The sequence below is a fragment of the Acanthamoeba castellanii genome, assembly GCF_000313135.1.
Source record: "Acanthamoeba castellanii str. Neff unplaced genomic scaffold scf7180000084603, whole genome shotgun sequence".
Classification (NCBI taxonomy): domain Eukaryota; phylum Discosea; order Longamoebia; family Acanthamoebidae; genus Acanthamoeba; species Acanthamoeba castellanii.
Genome location: NW_004457654.1, coordinates 495,203 through 508,132, shown reverse-complemented (window position 1 = coordinate 508,132; position 12,930 = coordinate 495,203). Strand labels below are relative to the sequence as shown.

Here is a 12,930-nt window from a genome sequence, read left to right as displayed (position 1 = left end):
ATACCACGCATTCTTGGACGTGAGTCCGTGAGCGCCTTCTTAAATTATCCACCGTGTGCGCCATCTTAAATTGAGGTCGGTAAGTCCGAGGGTAAGGTGGCTGGCCCAACAGCCGAAGGTCAAAAAGTTTGATGCGGTTTGTCGATTGGCTCGCGGACTTTATTATCGTCCAACAGCAACTAAGCCACGAAATTAAACAGTTTCATGGGGGGGGGGCAGAAGGGAAGCCTCTTCTTCTCGAGTTGAGAATCTAACTCAATTCATATAGTACCTCCGACTTCGTCCATCCAATCGATTCCAACGCGCCGCCGCTGCAGTTAATCGATTCCATCTTCGCCTTCACATCTTCATCTTTGTCGACAACGCGAAGAAAATCGAACAAGAAGCGGCCGAAGGAATTGACGCACTTGTCGGGAAGCGGAAGCGATTCAGGGCCGAGTCAGGAAAGGAGAAGAAGAAGAGGACGACATTCTTGAAGTAGCAGTTCGAGAGTCGGCGTAGAGAGAAGTAGAGAGAGAGATGGGCCACTACAAAAAACAGTCCGAGTGCGGTAGCTACAACTACCTGCTCTACCTGCCCGAGGGCTACGGCGCGGTTGCCGACCGCCCCCCGGCCGGCTGGCCCCTGCTCCTCTTCCTCCACGGCGCCGATCGCAAGGGCGTCGACCTCGACACCCTCCGCGCCTCAGGAATCCCGCGACTCTGCGAATCCCGACTCTATGCCTCCGAGAAAAAGTCTTCTTCTTCTTCTTCCTCACCTCTTTCATCTTCTTCATCATCATCGTGTATGGTCGATGTAGAGGAGACCGAAAGCATGAACGACGCCGACAGCCCGCGGACGGCGACGGCCGGCCTCCACCTGCGTCGCGCCACGGCCCTGGCCCAGCGCTCGCCCCACCGCCGCACGCCATCGGCCGACCGCGGCCTCGCGTCGCCGCTGGAGCAGATGCAGTCGTTCCCCTTCGTCGTCGTGTCGCCGCTGTGCCCGCCGTTCAAGTACTGGCGCGTCGAGTCGCTGGCGAGCCTGGTCGAGGAGGTGGCCGAGCAGTACCAGGTCGATGCGCGGAGGGTCTACGCCGTGGGCGAGGGCATGGGCGGCTGGGCCGCGTGCGCGCTCGCCGCGCGCGTGCCGCGGTGCCTGGCCGCCTGCGTGCCGATCGGCGCCGCGGCCGACCCCCACTTTGTCGACGTCGATCGACTCAAGGACACGCCCCTCTGGCTCTTCCACGGCTCCAGTCGCTGCGACGACGTCGACGGCCTCGACATGACCGCGAGCGCCACCGACGAAGAAGAAGCCGCTGACGCTGATGACAGCAACGGCGACGGCGACGATGACGAAGGCCTGCGGGCCAGCGTGTGCCTGGTGCAGGCGTTAAGGCGGCAGGGCGCGCGGAGCGTGCTTTTCACGGCCTACCCGACGGTGGCGACAAAGAAGGACAACGCCGATTCCATGCCAGGCGTGTTCTTCTCGGTCAACGGCGGCCGCGGCGGCAGCGACGAGCAGGCGGACCAGAACGAGCTGGTCAAGCGATCCTACACCTACGACAACCCGCTCCTCTACCAGTGGCTCCTCCAGCACTCCCTTCCTCTACTCGACGTGTAAATACCATCCGTCCGTCCGGCCCTGTCCTCTTTCCTCTCCTCTCCTCTCTTCTTCTTCTTCTGGTCTCCTCGACGACGCACCGAGCGCGAACGCATCACGTAAACCATCAACCGCCGGTCGTTCAGCCTTCCAGCTCCTCCTCCATCTATCACAAGCTGTTCATAAACAACCCAACAACCAACACATCAACCAAACAATTAAAACCATCATCAACTCAACTCTACTCGAGCTCGCGTCGTTAAACGTTTTCGTTTGTCTAATTGTCAATGACGATAATGACGATGATGGTCCTTCATCATGAGTGCCACTTGCCCTTGCGCGGCGAAGGGCGTTGGCCGCTGCAGGCGGTCGAGCCGCTGGCGGACGGCGCAGCGAGCGTCGTCGAAGCGGCACGGAACGGCGATGCCCAGGCCCTCGAGCACCGAGACGACGCCCAGGAGGCAGCACACGGGCGTGCACAGGCACAGCGACAGCACCACGAACAGCACCCAGCCGCGGCGGTCCAGCGCCGCTTGCTGCTCGTGGACGACGACCACGTTCGTGCTGTTGTCATCGTCCATCGCCACCGTGATCATTGGCGTCGAGTCATCTACGAACCCCACGCTCCTCTTCGTCGCATCTGCGTCGCAGTCGCAGCAAGGTGGGCGCGTTAGGCGCACACGCACGGCCGCACACAAGTAGCCGGTACCAAACCTGAAGAAATTATTCGTATTATAATTATTATAATTGCTGATACATTTAATTATTGTGCCAAATATTCCACATAAATAAGAAATCAATAAATATTAATCATCATTGTAATTATTTAAAATGTAAAAAAAATTCAAAACGTCAGAAAAAATGAGTGGCAAAGAAAGAACAAGACAACGAAGTCGCACCTGGAGTTGGAGAGCGTCGGTGTTGTGGTTGATCAGCTTTGCGCCTTGGACATGGCACATCGTGCGATGGGAGAAGCTGCCCGGAGGGGCGAACGTCGCAGACGATTCCGTTCTTGTTGTGGGGGAAGGGGATTCGGCTTGCAGCATCAGAAAAAGGCCCCACGTAAGCCCCACCGCCAGAACCAACAGGCCCAGTCCCTGCACCAGGCTGTCCACTCTGACCGCCGCTTGTGTGGCCCTCCTCATCTTGTGTTGTTGGCCATTTCCTTACCTATTTTTCTTTTATCTCCGGCTCTCGGCCCCTACCAATAGCCAAGTGACTTTAAAAATCGATAGAAAATGTGAGAGGAAAACAGACGCACCTGCGTGCCTGCAGGATATGTTGAATCCTTGCCTGTGAGGAAGTGGTGCGCAGATCGCGCTGATTGCATGTCACGTCCTCACAGAACACGATCGTCCGACCACCTCCGCTCTTGCTTCCCAGCAGGTCAAACCTTCTTCAGCAACAGCTCTGAAGTTGAGCAGATGCGCGAAAGAGAGAAGGGCATTACTTGGTCATAAGCAGAATCAAGCCGAGTGCAAGGGTCTGCGCGCGCCCTCCAGCGGCAACGGTTGGAGCTCAGCTGTTTGGTGGTGTTGCACGCTGGCCGTTCGCCACCGCCACCGCGAAATTGATGACTACGAGCTGGGCCGTCTTCGGGACTGTTGGTGAACGCATGAGCGTCAGGGCCTGTGTGGCGATGGAGCGGAGCCCTGCTCCTACTGGCGCCGTCGCTGCATTGAGGGCGATGTGTAGTAGCGGGTTGGGGATTCCCATATTGAGGCCCGCCATGGAATGGCCGCCCATTTGGGCCTGCCTTTGGGCCTTGGTCGCTCGCGAGTTGTTGGAAGAAAGGAACAACGACAGAATGGTGCGGATGTGCATTGATGGAGATTATTGCACTGAACATATACAGAACAGGACTGATGAAATGAGGCGCTGGTGTTTAAGAGCTCTTGGCCGCGCTGGTCACCGGCGGCGGAACGGGCCTGTTGACTGCCCACTCGTACCTGATAGACAAGACAAGACACGACACATGAATCTATGGCACACCACACAACCAGAGCTGTTTAATTTGACGAGAGACTGGAGGACGCACTGCACAGGCCAGTGGATGTCGTGTTTGAGCTCCTTGGCTGCGTGAAGCACCCAGAACGGATCTCGCAGCAGCTCGCGCCCAATGAACACCAGGTCTGCGAAACACAAGAAGTGTTTTGAAAATGTTAGCTCATGTGGTGTCGCTGTGGCAGCATGTGAGGCACTTCCACGTACCAGCGCGCTTGTGGAAAATGATCTCCTCGGCTTGGAGGGGTTCGACGATGAGCCCTACGGCGCCGGTGAGCAAGTCGGCCTCGCGCCTGACCTGCTCGGCAAACGGCAGCTGATACAGCGGCCCGATGCCGATCTTCTGCAGAGGGCTGCGTGCGCGTTTGGTCAGCACTTATCGAGTGTGTCGTGTGCGAGTCGTGTGCGTTTGTGGTACCTTTGACCGCCGGACGAGCAGTCGACGAGATCGACGCCTTCGGCCTTGACCAGCTTGGCCAGCCTTACCGTGTCCTCGATGGTGGTGCCACCCTCAACCCAGTCCGAGCTCGACAGTCGCAGGAACAGCGGCTTCGACGCGGGCCACACCTTGCGCACCGCCCGCACCACCTCCAGCGTGAATCGTGTTCGGTTCTGCACAACAAAGACGACGACGAAGAAGAAGATGATGCAATTAGTCCCACGCTCCTCATCAACTCAATCACTGAAGAAGTGGAAGAAGGCGGACAAACCTCAAAGCTGCCACCGTACTCGTCGGTGCGGTGGTTGGCGAGTGGCGAGTTGAACGAGGAGAGGAGGTAGCCGTGCGCGCCGTGGATCTCCACCACATCGAACCCGGCCTTGTCCGCCCGGACCGCCGCGTCGGCAAAGGCCTGCACCGTGTCCCGGATCTCGTCCTTCGTCAGCGCGTGAGGCACCGGCGACTTGTCGTCCCACGCAATCTGCAGAACAACATTATTGTTCCCACACATCACGTCAACATACTGCCATAAAAATATATGTTCTACATCGGGGGGATCACAACGTACGGCTGAGGGGCCAACAGGGACCCAGCCGCCCTGTTCCACGGGCACGGTAGCGCCCGGCTGAGGGAATGTCAGGTGTGGCGGATAGGTCGAGGCCTTGCGCCCGGCGTGGGCGAGCTGGAGCCCGGCGAGGGCCTGCTGCGAGTGTAGGAAGTCCACGATGCGCTTGAGGGGCGCGATGTGCTCGTCCTTCCACACGCCGGCGTCCCAGGGGGTGATGCGCCCCACGTCCTGCACGCCCGAGGCCTCGAACACGACCAGACCCGCGCCACCCCTGGCAAAGGTGCCCAGGTGGGTAAGGTGCCAATCGTTCATGAAGCCGTCCACCGCCGAGTAAGTGCACCTGTGTGTGGTTGTGTGTGTGTGTGTGGTGTGTGTGTGTGTGGTGTGTGTGGTGTGGTGTGGTGTGTGTGTTGTGTGGTGTGTGTGTTGTGTGTATATCAGGTGAGTACACAGCTCGTGCGGTGTGGGTGGTGGCTGGTACATTGGCGAGACGACAGCGCGGTTCTTGAAGGTGACGTCGCGAATCTTGAGAGGCGAGAAGAAGTGTGGCAGGTGGCGCGGTGTGCCGCGCTGGGCGGCCGGTCCTGGATCCTGCGCGGCGTGGCCTTCCCACTGCGCTCCGCCGAAGGGCGCCAGTTCGGGTGTCTTGTCGCTGGTCTGCTGTCTGTTTTGCATGTTGTGCTGTTGATGGAAGTAGAGTTGATGTATGAAGCGAAGATGCGCTGTGTTTTGTGATTGTTGTGTGAGTGTGGAAGTATTTATGTGGTTGGCGACGTCGGCGATTGGGCGGGGCCAGAGCGGGCCGAGTCCCCGCAAAGCTCGTAACTTCCCAGTTTGTCGTCGACAAATTGTCGCGTGCTGCGCCAAACAGCTTTCCGACAGGAGGACGTGGTGCCGAAACGCCGCGACCACGCTCTAGGCGCTTCGGTCTGGACCCGGCACACGGATGCGGTGAGACGGGAAGCCGACGGAAGCCGAGCCGCCCTATGACCACAAACCCGGGTGCGGGCCGGCTTTGAGGCCTTATGAACAGGGCCGCTGCGGCCCCTCATCGGGCTCTCTGGATTGGGGAGCACGGAACATGTTTACTGAAGTCGGTTGGCTGATGCGGCTGCCCTATGACCAAGTCTCATGGGTGATCACACTGAGACCAGGAGGCACCCCTGTATTTTACCGTCAGCACGGAGGGGGGTACCGTAAGACCGTGTGCGGTTCTGCTGGCCACTTCGTTTTTCTGCTTCTTTTCTCAAAATGTTTTCTCGGTGTAGACGCAGGTCGACACAAATTTGGGTGAGTTGCGCACCCCAATCCGTGCGTGATTCATCAGCAGACTAGCAACAATGCAGGCGTCGTTCGGTGAGGAGATCCCATTCCAGTCAAAGCTGGGTCTGGACAGGGAGGCCAGCGGCTTCTCGTCGACCATTACTCGTCGTTTCGTCATCGCCCCCTCCTTCTCCATTTACGGAGGTACAAATCGTGCCCCAGCCTATCGAAATTTGTGATGTTTCCTGCATCGCCACTGCTCTCAGTCGATCCATCAACAAAATGCAGAAGGATTATTCACTAATTTTGATGATTTTGTTCAGGCGTTGCTGGTCTGTACGACTATGGCCCCGTGGGTTGTGCCGTCAAGGCCAACCTGCTTAATCGCTGGAGGTCGCACTTCATCATTGAGGAGGACATGCTCGAGGTAGACTGCTCTTGCGTCACGCCCGAGGCGGTGCTCGAGGCGTCGGGCCACGTCGCCAAGTTCCAGGATCTCATGGTCAAGGAGGAGGGCACCGGTACCTGCTTCCGTGCCGACCATCTGCTCGAAGGTACACTGCACTCAATCTTGTTACTCCCATCTCTGGACGTCCATCCATCTCAAATTCTCTTTACAATTTTCTAATTAATTTTACTTCAATTAATTGCGTCTTACCCCCCTTTCCCCTGGTGTGCAGAGCACATGGAGAAGCTTATGGAGAAGGAAAAGAACGAGGACAAGAAGAAGGAGTATGCTGCTGTGGTGGCTCGCATCGATGACTTCTCGCCTCTCGAGCTCGAGGAGACCATGGCCAAGTACCGCGTGCTGTCCCCCGAGGGCAAGCCCGTCAGCGCTCCCTTCCCCTTCAACCTCATGTTCGCCATCTCGATCGGCCCCACTGGCATGTACAAGGGGTACGTACGCTACGTTCTCGCACACAAAGGCCTTGCACGAGTCGCACTGCCTGGCCAGGCCTTTTCCCTGACACGTGCCGTGGCTCGTTTGCTTGCGCGCTTGCCGCAGTTTCCTTCGTCCTGAGACCGCGCAGTCGATCTTCACCAACTTCAAGCGTCTGCTGGAGTTCCAGGGTGGCAAGCTCCCCTTCGCCGCGGCTCAGATCGGCCGCGCCTTCAGGAATGAGATCGCCCCGCGATCTGGTGTCCTCCGCGTCAGGTACACAGTCGCGCGGGTGAAGTTGATCAACTCGACATGTTACCATTCGGCGCTCTAATCGTTCGTTCTACCAGGGAGTTCGAGATGTGCGAGATCGAGCACTTCGTCAAGGAGAACGAGAAGAGCCACCCCAAGTTCGTCACGGTCAAGGACATCAAGCTCCCGCTCTTCCCCCAGGAGCAGCAGCTTGGCAGCGGCAAGGTATCCTCGCTCACTGTTATTCTCAGCCATCGGACCACTCACTGTCTCGCGTTTAGCTTCTCTCGTGCACTCTCGGTGAGGCTGTTGAGCACGGCATCATCGCCAACGAGACGCTCGGTTACTTCATCGGTCGCACGTATCTGTTCCTGACCGAGTCGGGCGTCAAGACCGACAAGATCAGGTTCAGGCAGCACATGAAGTACGTCCCCTGTCACACCACCCTCACCACCCTTAGCGCCGATTGTTTGTGGACTTGGAGTACGGGGCGCTGAGCTGACTCTCTTTCTGTCCCCACCAGGAACGAGATGGCGCACTATGCCTGCGACTGCTGGGACGCCGAGATGCTCACGTCGTACGGCTGGATCGAGTGCGTGGGTATCGCCGACAGGTCGTGCTTCGATCTCTCGCAGCACTCGATGAAGAGTAACGAGACGCTCGTTGCCTACGAGCAGTACAAGGACGGCCCGCGTGTCGTCGAGGTACGTCGACCATCGTGCCCGCGAGCGAGTTCTTCAAGCACCATTTAGCTTTGGTCATCTCGCGTTGTTTTTTTAACCGTAAACGTATAGGCCCTCGAAGTGGAGGTGAACAAGGGTCTGGTCGGCAAGGCCCTGCGCGGTGACGCCAAGCTGCTGGCTCCCTACATCGAATCGCTCGACGAGGCCGGCAAGATCGCCCTCAAACAGGAGCTCGAGTCCGGTCAGGCCAAGATCACCGCCGGCGGCAAGGAGCTCACTCTCACCCCCGAGATGCTCACCATCAAGAAGGTACACCGCTCTCCCTGTCTTCTCATTCACGGTGACGTCGAATGCCTCCGTTCTAATCATCGCGTCCCCCCCTCTCTACTCTCGCTACGTAGGTCGAGAAGAAGGTGTCTGGCGAGAACTTCTTCCCCCACGTGATCGAGCCGTCGTTCGGCGTTGGTCGCATCCTCTACGCCATCCTCGAGCAGAACTTCTACACCCGCGAGGACAGTGCCGCTGCGGCCGCCGATGAGAAGGACAAGTCCAAGAAGGGCGACGTGAAGAGGGCCGTCCTTTCGCTGCCGCCCCACCTCGCCCCCGTGCAGTGCTCGGTGCTGCCCCTGCTCGACAAGGACGAGTTCAACGCCATCATCCCCCGCATCGTCTCCTCGCTCAAGGCTGAGCGCCTTTCTACCAAGGTGGACTCCACCGGCCAGGCCATCGGCCGTCGGTATGCCCGTACCGATGAGATCGGTATCCCCTTTGGCATCACCATCGATCACCAGGTACGGACGTGTGTGTGGTGTGTTGTGTGTGTGTGTTGTGTGCGTGTGTGTGGTGTTGGTGACAACAACACTCGCCACGTGCGCTTGCTGACCCATACGCGACGCGCAGACCCTGGAGAACGACACGGTGACGCTGCGCGAGAGGGACACCACGGCGCAGCTGCGTGTGCCCATCGCAGAGCTGGCCTTGCTCATCCGCGATCTGTGCGAGGGCAGGCAGGCCTGGCAGGCGCTCCTCGACTCCAAGAAGTACCCCCACCACCAGTAAGCACGACCACCATCGTTCTTGGCTCAGCAGATAAAGCAAACAAAAGGCTGGCTTTTTGGTGAAGCTTCTTGCCTCATTCTACGACGACCGTGTCGCTCAAGATGATGATGATGGTGGTGATGAAGATGGTCCTAGAAAGCGTAACACCTGGGAGAACGGACGCAACCATCAGGAGCGAAAGAGAAACGCTCCTCCGCCTTGGGAGAGCGGACGTCACCAAAAAAGAAATGCTGCGAGAAAAGCAAACTTCCGTACATTTCCGGTTGGCGCGGAGACAGCTTCCCGCAGAGTACTTCGCGATCGACCGGCACTCCTCTTGCCTTCTTCACACCACAGACCATGGACGCCACAGCAGCACCCACCACCCCAGCGGAGCGTCCCACCAAGAAGCTCTCCGAGTCGTCCGCTTACCTCGCCGAGGTATTTATTTCTCTATTTTGATTTTTATTTTCATATTTTTTATTATATTTAATCATTAAATATAATATTGTTATTTGTTGTGGGCAGATAGTGGGCGAGGAGTCGCTATTTGGGACGCGCATGGCGGCCGGTGCGGTGCTCGACACGCTGGACATCTGCGCGGGCTACACGGCCGCCAAGTTCTCCGGCTCGCGCGTGGTCACGCTGGCCTTCGATCGCGTCGACCTCTCGCACCCCATTCTCCACCAGGTCTGGCGCCAGCCTCACCAGTGCACTCTCTGCAGCTCTTTGGTTGGGGCTCACTCTGTCTGGGTGTGTGCGGTGTGTGCGGTGTGTGCGGTGTGTGCGGCGACAGGATTTGGTGCGAGCTGAAGGGCGGGTGGTGAGCGTGGGGCGATCGTCGATGGTCGTGCACGTGCGGGCCTACAGGCAGGACCTGCTGTCGCGCCAGTTCGAGCTTGTGCAGGTTCGCCATAACGTTTCGCTCTGCGGACCAACACATGACTAGTCTTCTCAAACTTCCAAACCGCACACGCACCACGACACGCACCGCACACGCACCACGGCACGCACCGCACACGCGCGCCTGACAGGAGTCGTACGTGACGATGGTGGCGGTGGACGAGAAGCTTCGGCCGAATCCCAACATTCCGGCCGTCGTCTACGATGACGCCGAGGAGGAGAAGCGAATCAACAAGATCCTCCTGTCGAGGAAGGAGGCCAACGAAAACTGGCAGCAGTGTCAAAAAGTATGCGCCTCCTTCCGCACGTGCGTGTGCGGTGGCAATGTAGGTGTTCATTAGGCCGTGCATTGTGTGTTGTGTGTTGTGTGTTGCGTGTTGTGTGTTGTGTGTTGTGTGTGGTGTGTGGGTGTGTGTGTGTGTGTGTTGTAGTACATTGAGCAGAGTGGTCCGTTCTCGGCCAGCGAGATCGAGGACGCCATCAACCGGGAAGGCAAGCTGGAGTTCATGTCCATCCCCAAGACTCAGGTGCCCCACCCGCGCACAACAACAGGCCCTGTTGTTGTTGGTTGTTGGTTGTTGTTGTTGTTGACAGCTTCTATTTGGTTGTGTGTCAAAGGTCAACGTGAAGCGTATCTTCTTCCCCAAGAACCTCAACTATCATAACACCGTGTTCGGCGGCGACATTCTGCTGTGGATGGACCGCGTGGCCACCCAGTGCGCGCGTCAGTTCACCCGTAACCGGCACGTCTTCACGAAGCACATGCAGCGCGTGTTCTTCAAGCAGCCCATCCTCATCACCGACGTACTGCTCCCTCCGCCTGTCTCAATTCCTCTTACTGGTTTCAACCACTCACCTTCTTGTTGTTCGGCCACAGGTCGTGGAAATGAATGCGCGCGTCGTCTACGTAGGCAAGTGCACTCTCGAAGGTATGTCTTGCTGCTGATGATGTCGGAGAAGATGATGTTGATGGTGTAGAAGAAGATGATGGTTGATGGTGTGTGTGTGTGTGTGTGTGTGTTGTGCGCAGTGGAGATCAATGTGTCGCTGGAATGGGCGAGCGGGGAGGTGTTCGAGTCGCACTCGGGCTACTTCACGCTGCTCAACTGCAACGAGGCCGGGTGGAAGCGGCCCATCATCACCGGCCTCCAGCTGGCCGATGATGACCAGTTCTTCCTGCGGAGCTACGTGCAGGCCAAAGAGCGCCGGAAGCTGTGGAAGAAGTGGAAGGTCGACGAGCGGAACGACGCCACCAGCGCCAAGGGCGAGAACGAGGCCAAGTTCTCTCTCGACGAATAAACACATTTCACTTTCTTAGTTATTTATGACCTTCTTGAACTCCTCGGGGCAGTCGGCCGGCACCTGCGGGCGCTTGCCCTCGAGCACGTCGAGCGACACGCCCATGAAGTTGCGCCCGGCGAAGGGCTGCTTCCTGGCCATCACCTCCCACATGATGATGCCGAACGAGTACACGTCCGCCTTCTCCGAGTACCGCTCGCCTCGAATCACCTCCGGCGCTGCAACCACAAGAGATCGACTCAGAAAAAGAACGAAAGCGAACCGTCGGAGATAAAAAGAGAACGAAAGCGAACGGTCGTACCAGTCCAGCAGGGCGTGCCGCAGCGGGTCATCGTCGCGTTGTCCTCCTTGAGGCGCGCGAAGCCAAAGTCGGCCACCTTCACGTTCCAGTTCTCGTCCACAAGCAGGTTGGACGACTTCAGATCGCGATGAATAATGACCGGCTCCAGCGTGTGCAGGTAGTTCACGCCCAGGGCCGCCGAGAGCAGCATCCGCAGGCGCTGCTTCCACTCGAGCTTCACCACCACCTGCCCGCCGCCGCCGCCGCCGCGCGTACTCTCGCCCAGCTTGACCATCGTCGAGCCGTGCGGGCCGGCGTAGAGCAGGTCCTTGAGCGCGCCCTGCTTGACGAACTCGGTCACGATGCACAGGTTGGGCATCTTGACGCAGGCGCCGATAAACACGACCACATTGGGGTGGCGCAGCTCCGACAGGAGGGCCATCTACGCGCGGAACACGACCAGCCGACGTGGAACACGAGGCCGTACGACCCCATGCCCACCTGCCGCCCGACCTTGATGTCGCCGTAGTCGATGATCCACCGGCACAGGTTGGCCGACGCCAGGAACGACTCCTCCATCTGCACCACGTGATCGCCGCCGACCAGCACCCCACTGCCCGTGCTGCACACCTCCTGCTCGCCGTCGTCGTCGTCGCCGTTGTCGCCGGGGCCGCCGCCGGAGGAGTGGGTCACGGTGCGACGTCGGGGCTTGCAGTGGTGGTCGCTGCCGTCTCCGCCGCCCGGGTTGGAATCGCTGGTGTAGGCCGCCACCCCCGTGGTCGTGCCACGGAAGAACCGAGCCTCGAGCTTGCGTGTCCAGCAGCTCGAACAGACTCACACCTGCGCGTGTCGTGTCGTGATTGTGTGCAGTGTGCGGTGTGTGAGTGAGCGGGGCTGCACCTTGGGGGCTGTCGGGCATATCGAACTTGCCCAGGCTGGCCAGGCGCTTCTTCTCCTTGGCGAGCCCGCTGTCCCGGATCCGGTCGTAGACGGCCTGCGAGACCACGATCTGGCCGCCGTGCGACATGGTCGTGATCCACGCGGCCTTGTTCACAGCCGGACCCATGTACTCGGCCCGGAGCGACATCCCATTGAACACCTTGCGGGTCTGGCCCACATGCACGCCCATCCGCACCCGCAGGCCCTGAACCAACCACCCCTCCATGTCAGCACAATCGCACACGCACACGCACACGCACACACGCAACCGCACGCGCACGATCGCCCACGCATGACCGCACGCACACACGCACGAGTGCCCGGTAGATGAGGCGGTCGTCGGTGTCGCCCCACTCCTCGGCGGCGGCGGGGTGGGCAAAGAGCGCGGCGGGCCACTGGACCTCGAGCAGGGCAAGCTGCACCACCATGCACCACTCGAGCGCCCGCGGCGTCCTGTAACACCACGAACAGCGAGCCCTCGCCGCCGGCGCCCTCGCCGGTGATCGACCTCGTAGCCCTTGTGCTGGGCCAGCAGGCCGCGCACGACCTCGTTGTGCAGAATGGTGGCGTCCTTCATGGCCTCGGCGTTGAACTCCCACCGCGTACCGGTGGGAGTTAATCAGCACCGCACACGACACAACACGGCACGACAATCACAGCGACGTGACACGACACGACAAGCATGGCACACACGCTACCGCCGGAGGAGTGGGAGCCGCCGGTGCTGCTGGAGCCATGCGGGCTAACAAGTGAGGAGTGAGAAGGAAGAGTGGAACCACGACACTCCTCCGTTCCTACCTA

The 12,930-nt window shown here is 59.1% G+C and overlaps 6 protein-coding genes across 6 annotated transcripts; 3 read left to right on the top strand and 3 right to left on the bottom strand.

Moving 5' to 3' along the window:
- Nucleotides 1-519: 519 nt before the first annotated feature.
- Nucleotides 520-1,602, top strand: ACA1_069680 (dienelactone hydrolase; the record flags this gene model as incomplete). The annotated part of the gene is made up of 1 exon (XM_004352859.1): nucleotides 520-1,602. The coding sequence occupies one exon, from the start codon at nucleotides 520-522 to the stop codon at nucleotides 1,600-1,602; it is 1,083 nt and encodes a 360-aa protein (XP_004352911.1).
- A 263-nt stretch (nucleotides 1,603-1,865) lies between these two features.
- On the bottom strand, nucleotides 1,866-2,540 carry ACA1_069670 (uncharacterized protein; the record flags this gene model as incomplete). Its single annotated transcript, XM_004352858.1, has 2 exons — nucleotides 1,866-2,221; nucleotides 2,471-2,540. 2 exons carry the CDS (start codon nucleotides 2,538-2,540, stop codon nucleotides 1,866-1,868), a joined length of 426 nt encoding a protein of 141 aa, XP_004352910.1.
- A 926-nt stretch (nucleotides 2,541-3,466) lies between these two features.
- Nucleotides 3,467-5,267, bottom strand: ACA1_069660 (NADH:flavin oxidoreductase/NADH oxidase domain containing protein; the record flags this gene model as incomplete). The annotated part of the gene is made up of 7 exons (XM_004352857.1): nucleotides 3,467-3,530; nucleotides 3,620-3,713; nucleotides 3,793-3,938; nucleotides 4,004-4,197; nucleotides 4,296-4,505; nucleotides 4,593-4,932; nucleotides 5,074-5,267. 7 exons carry the CDS (start codon nucleotides 5,265-5,267, stop codon nucleotides 3,467-3,469), a joined length of 1,242 nt encoding a protein of 413 aa, XP_004352909.1.
- A 665-nt stretch (nucleotides 5,268-5,932) lies between these two features.
- On the top strand, nucleotides 5,933-8,729 carry ACA1_069650 (glycine-tRNA ligase; the record flags this gene model as incomplete). The annotated part of the gene is made up of 10 exons (XM_004352856.1): nucleotides 5,933-6,059; nucleotides 6,179-6,409; nucleotides 6,536-6,752; nucleotides 6,862-7,011; nucleotides 7,086-7,212; nucleotides 7,269-7,411; nucleotides 7,511-7,691; nucleotides 7,782-7,979; nucleotides 8,072-8,461; nucleotides 8,571-8,729. The coding sequence occupies 10 exons, from the start codon at nucleotides 5,933-5,935 to the stop codon at nucleotides 8,727-8,729; spliced, it is 1,923 nt and encodes a 640-aa protein (XP_004352908.1).
- A 339-nt stretch (nucleotides 8,730-9,068) lies between these two features.
- ACA1_069640 (thioesterase family domain containing protein) lies at nucleotides 9,069-10,910 on the top strand (the record flags this gene model as incomplete). Its single annotated transcript, XM_004352855.1, has 8 exons — nucleotides 9,069-9,149; nucleotides 9,237-9,398; nucleotides 9,505-9,615; nucleotides 9,743-9,898; nucleotides 10,079-10,138; nucleotides 10,230-10,415; nucleotides 10,489-10,540; nucleotides 10,642-10,910. The coding sequence occupies 8 exons, from the start codon at nucleotides 9,069-9,071 to the stop codon at nucleotides 10,908-10,910; spliced, it is 1,077 nt and encodes a 358-aa protein (XP_004352907.1).
- A 15-nt stretch (nucleotides 10,911-10,925) lies between these two features.
- Nucleotides 10,926-12,706, bottom strand: ACA1_069630 (serine/threonine kinase; the record flags this gene model as incomplete). The annotated part of the gene is made up of 6 exons (XM_004352854.1): nucleotides 10,926-11,128; nucleotides 11,212-11,632; nucleotides 11,659-12,023; nucleotides 12,091-12,334; nucleotides 12,444-12,545; nucleotides 12,599-12,706. The coding sequence occupies 6 exons, from the start codon at nucleotides 12,704-12,706 to the stop codon at nucleotides 10,926-10,928; spliced, it is 1,443 nt and encodes a 480-aa protein (XP_004352906.1).
- Nucleotides 12,707-12,930: the final 224 nt, after the last annotated feature.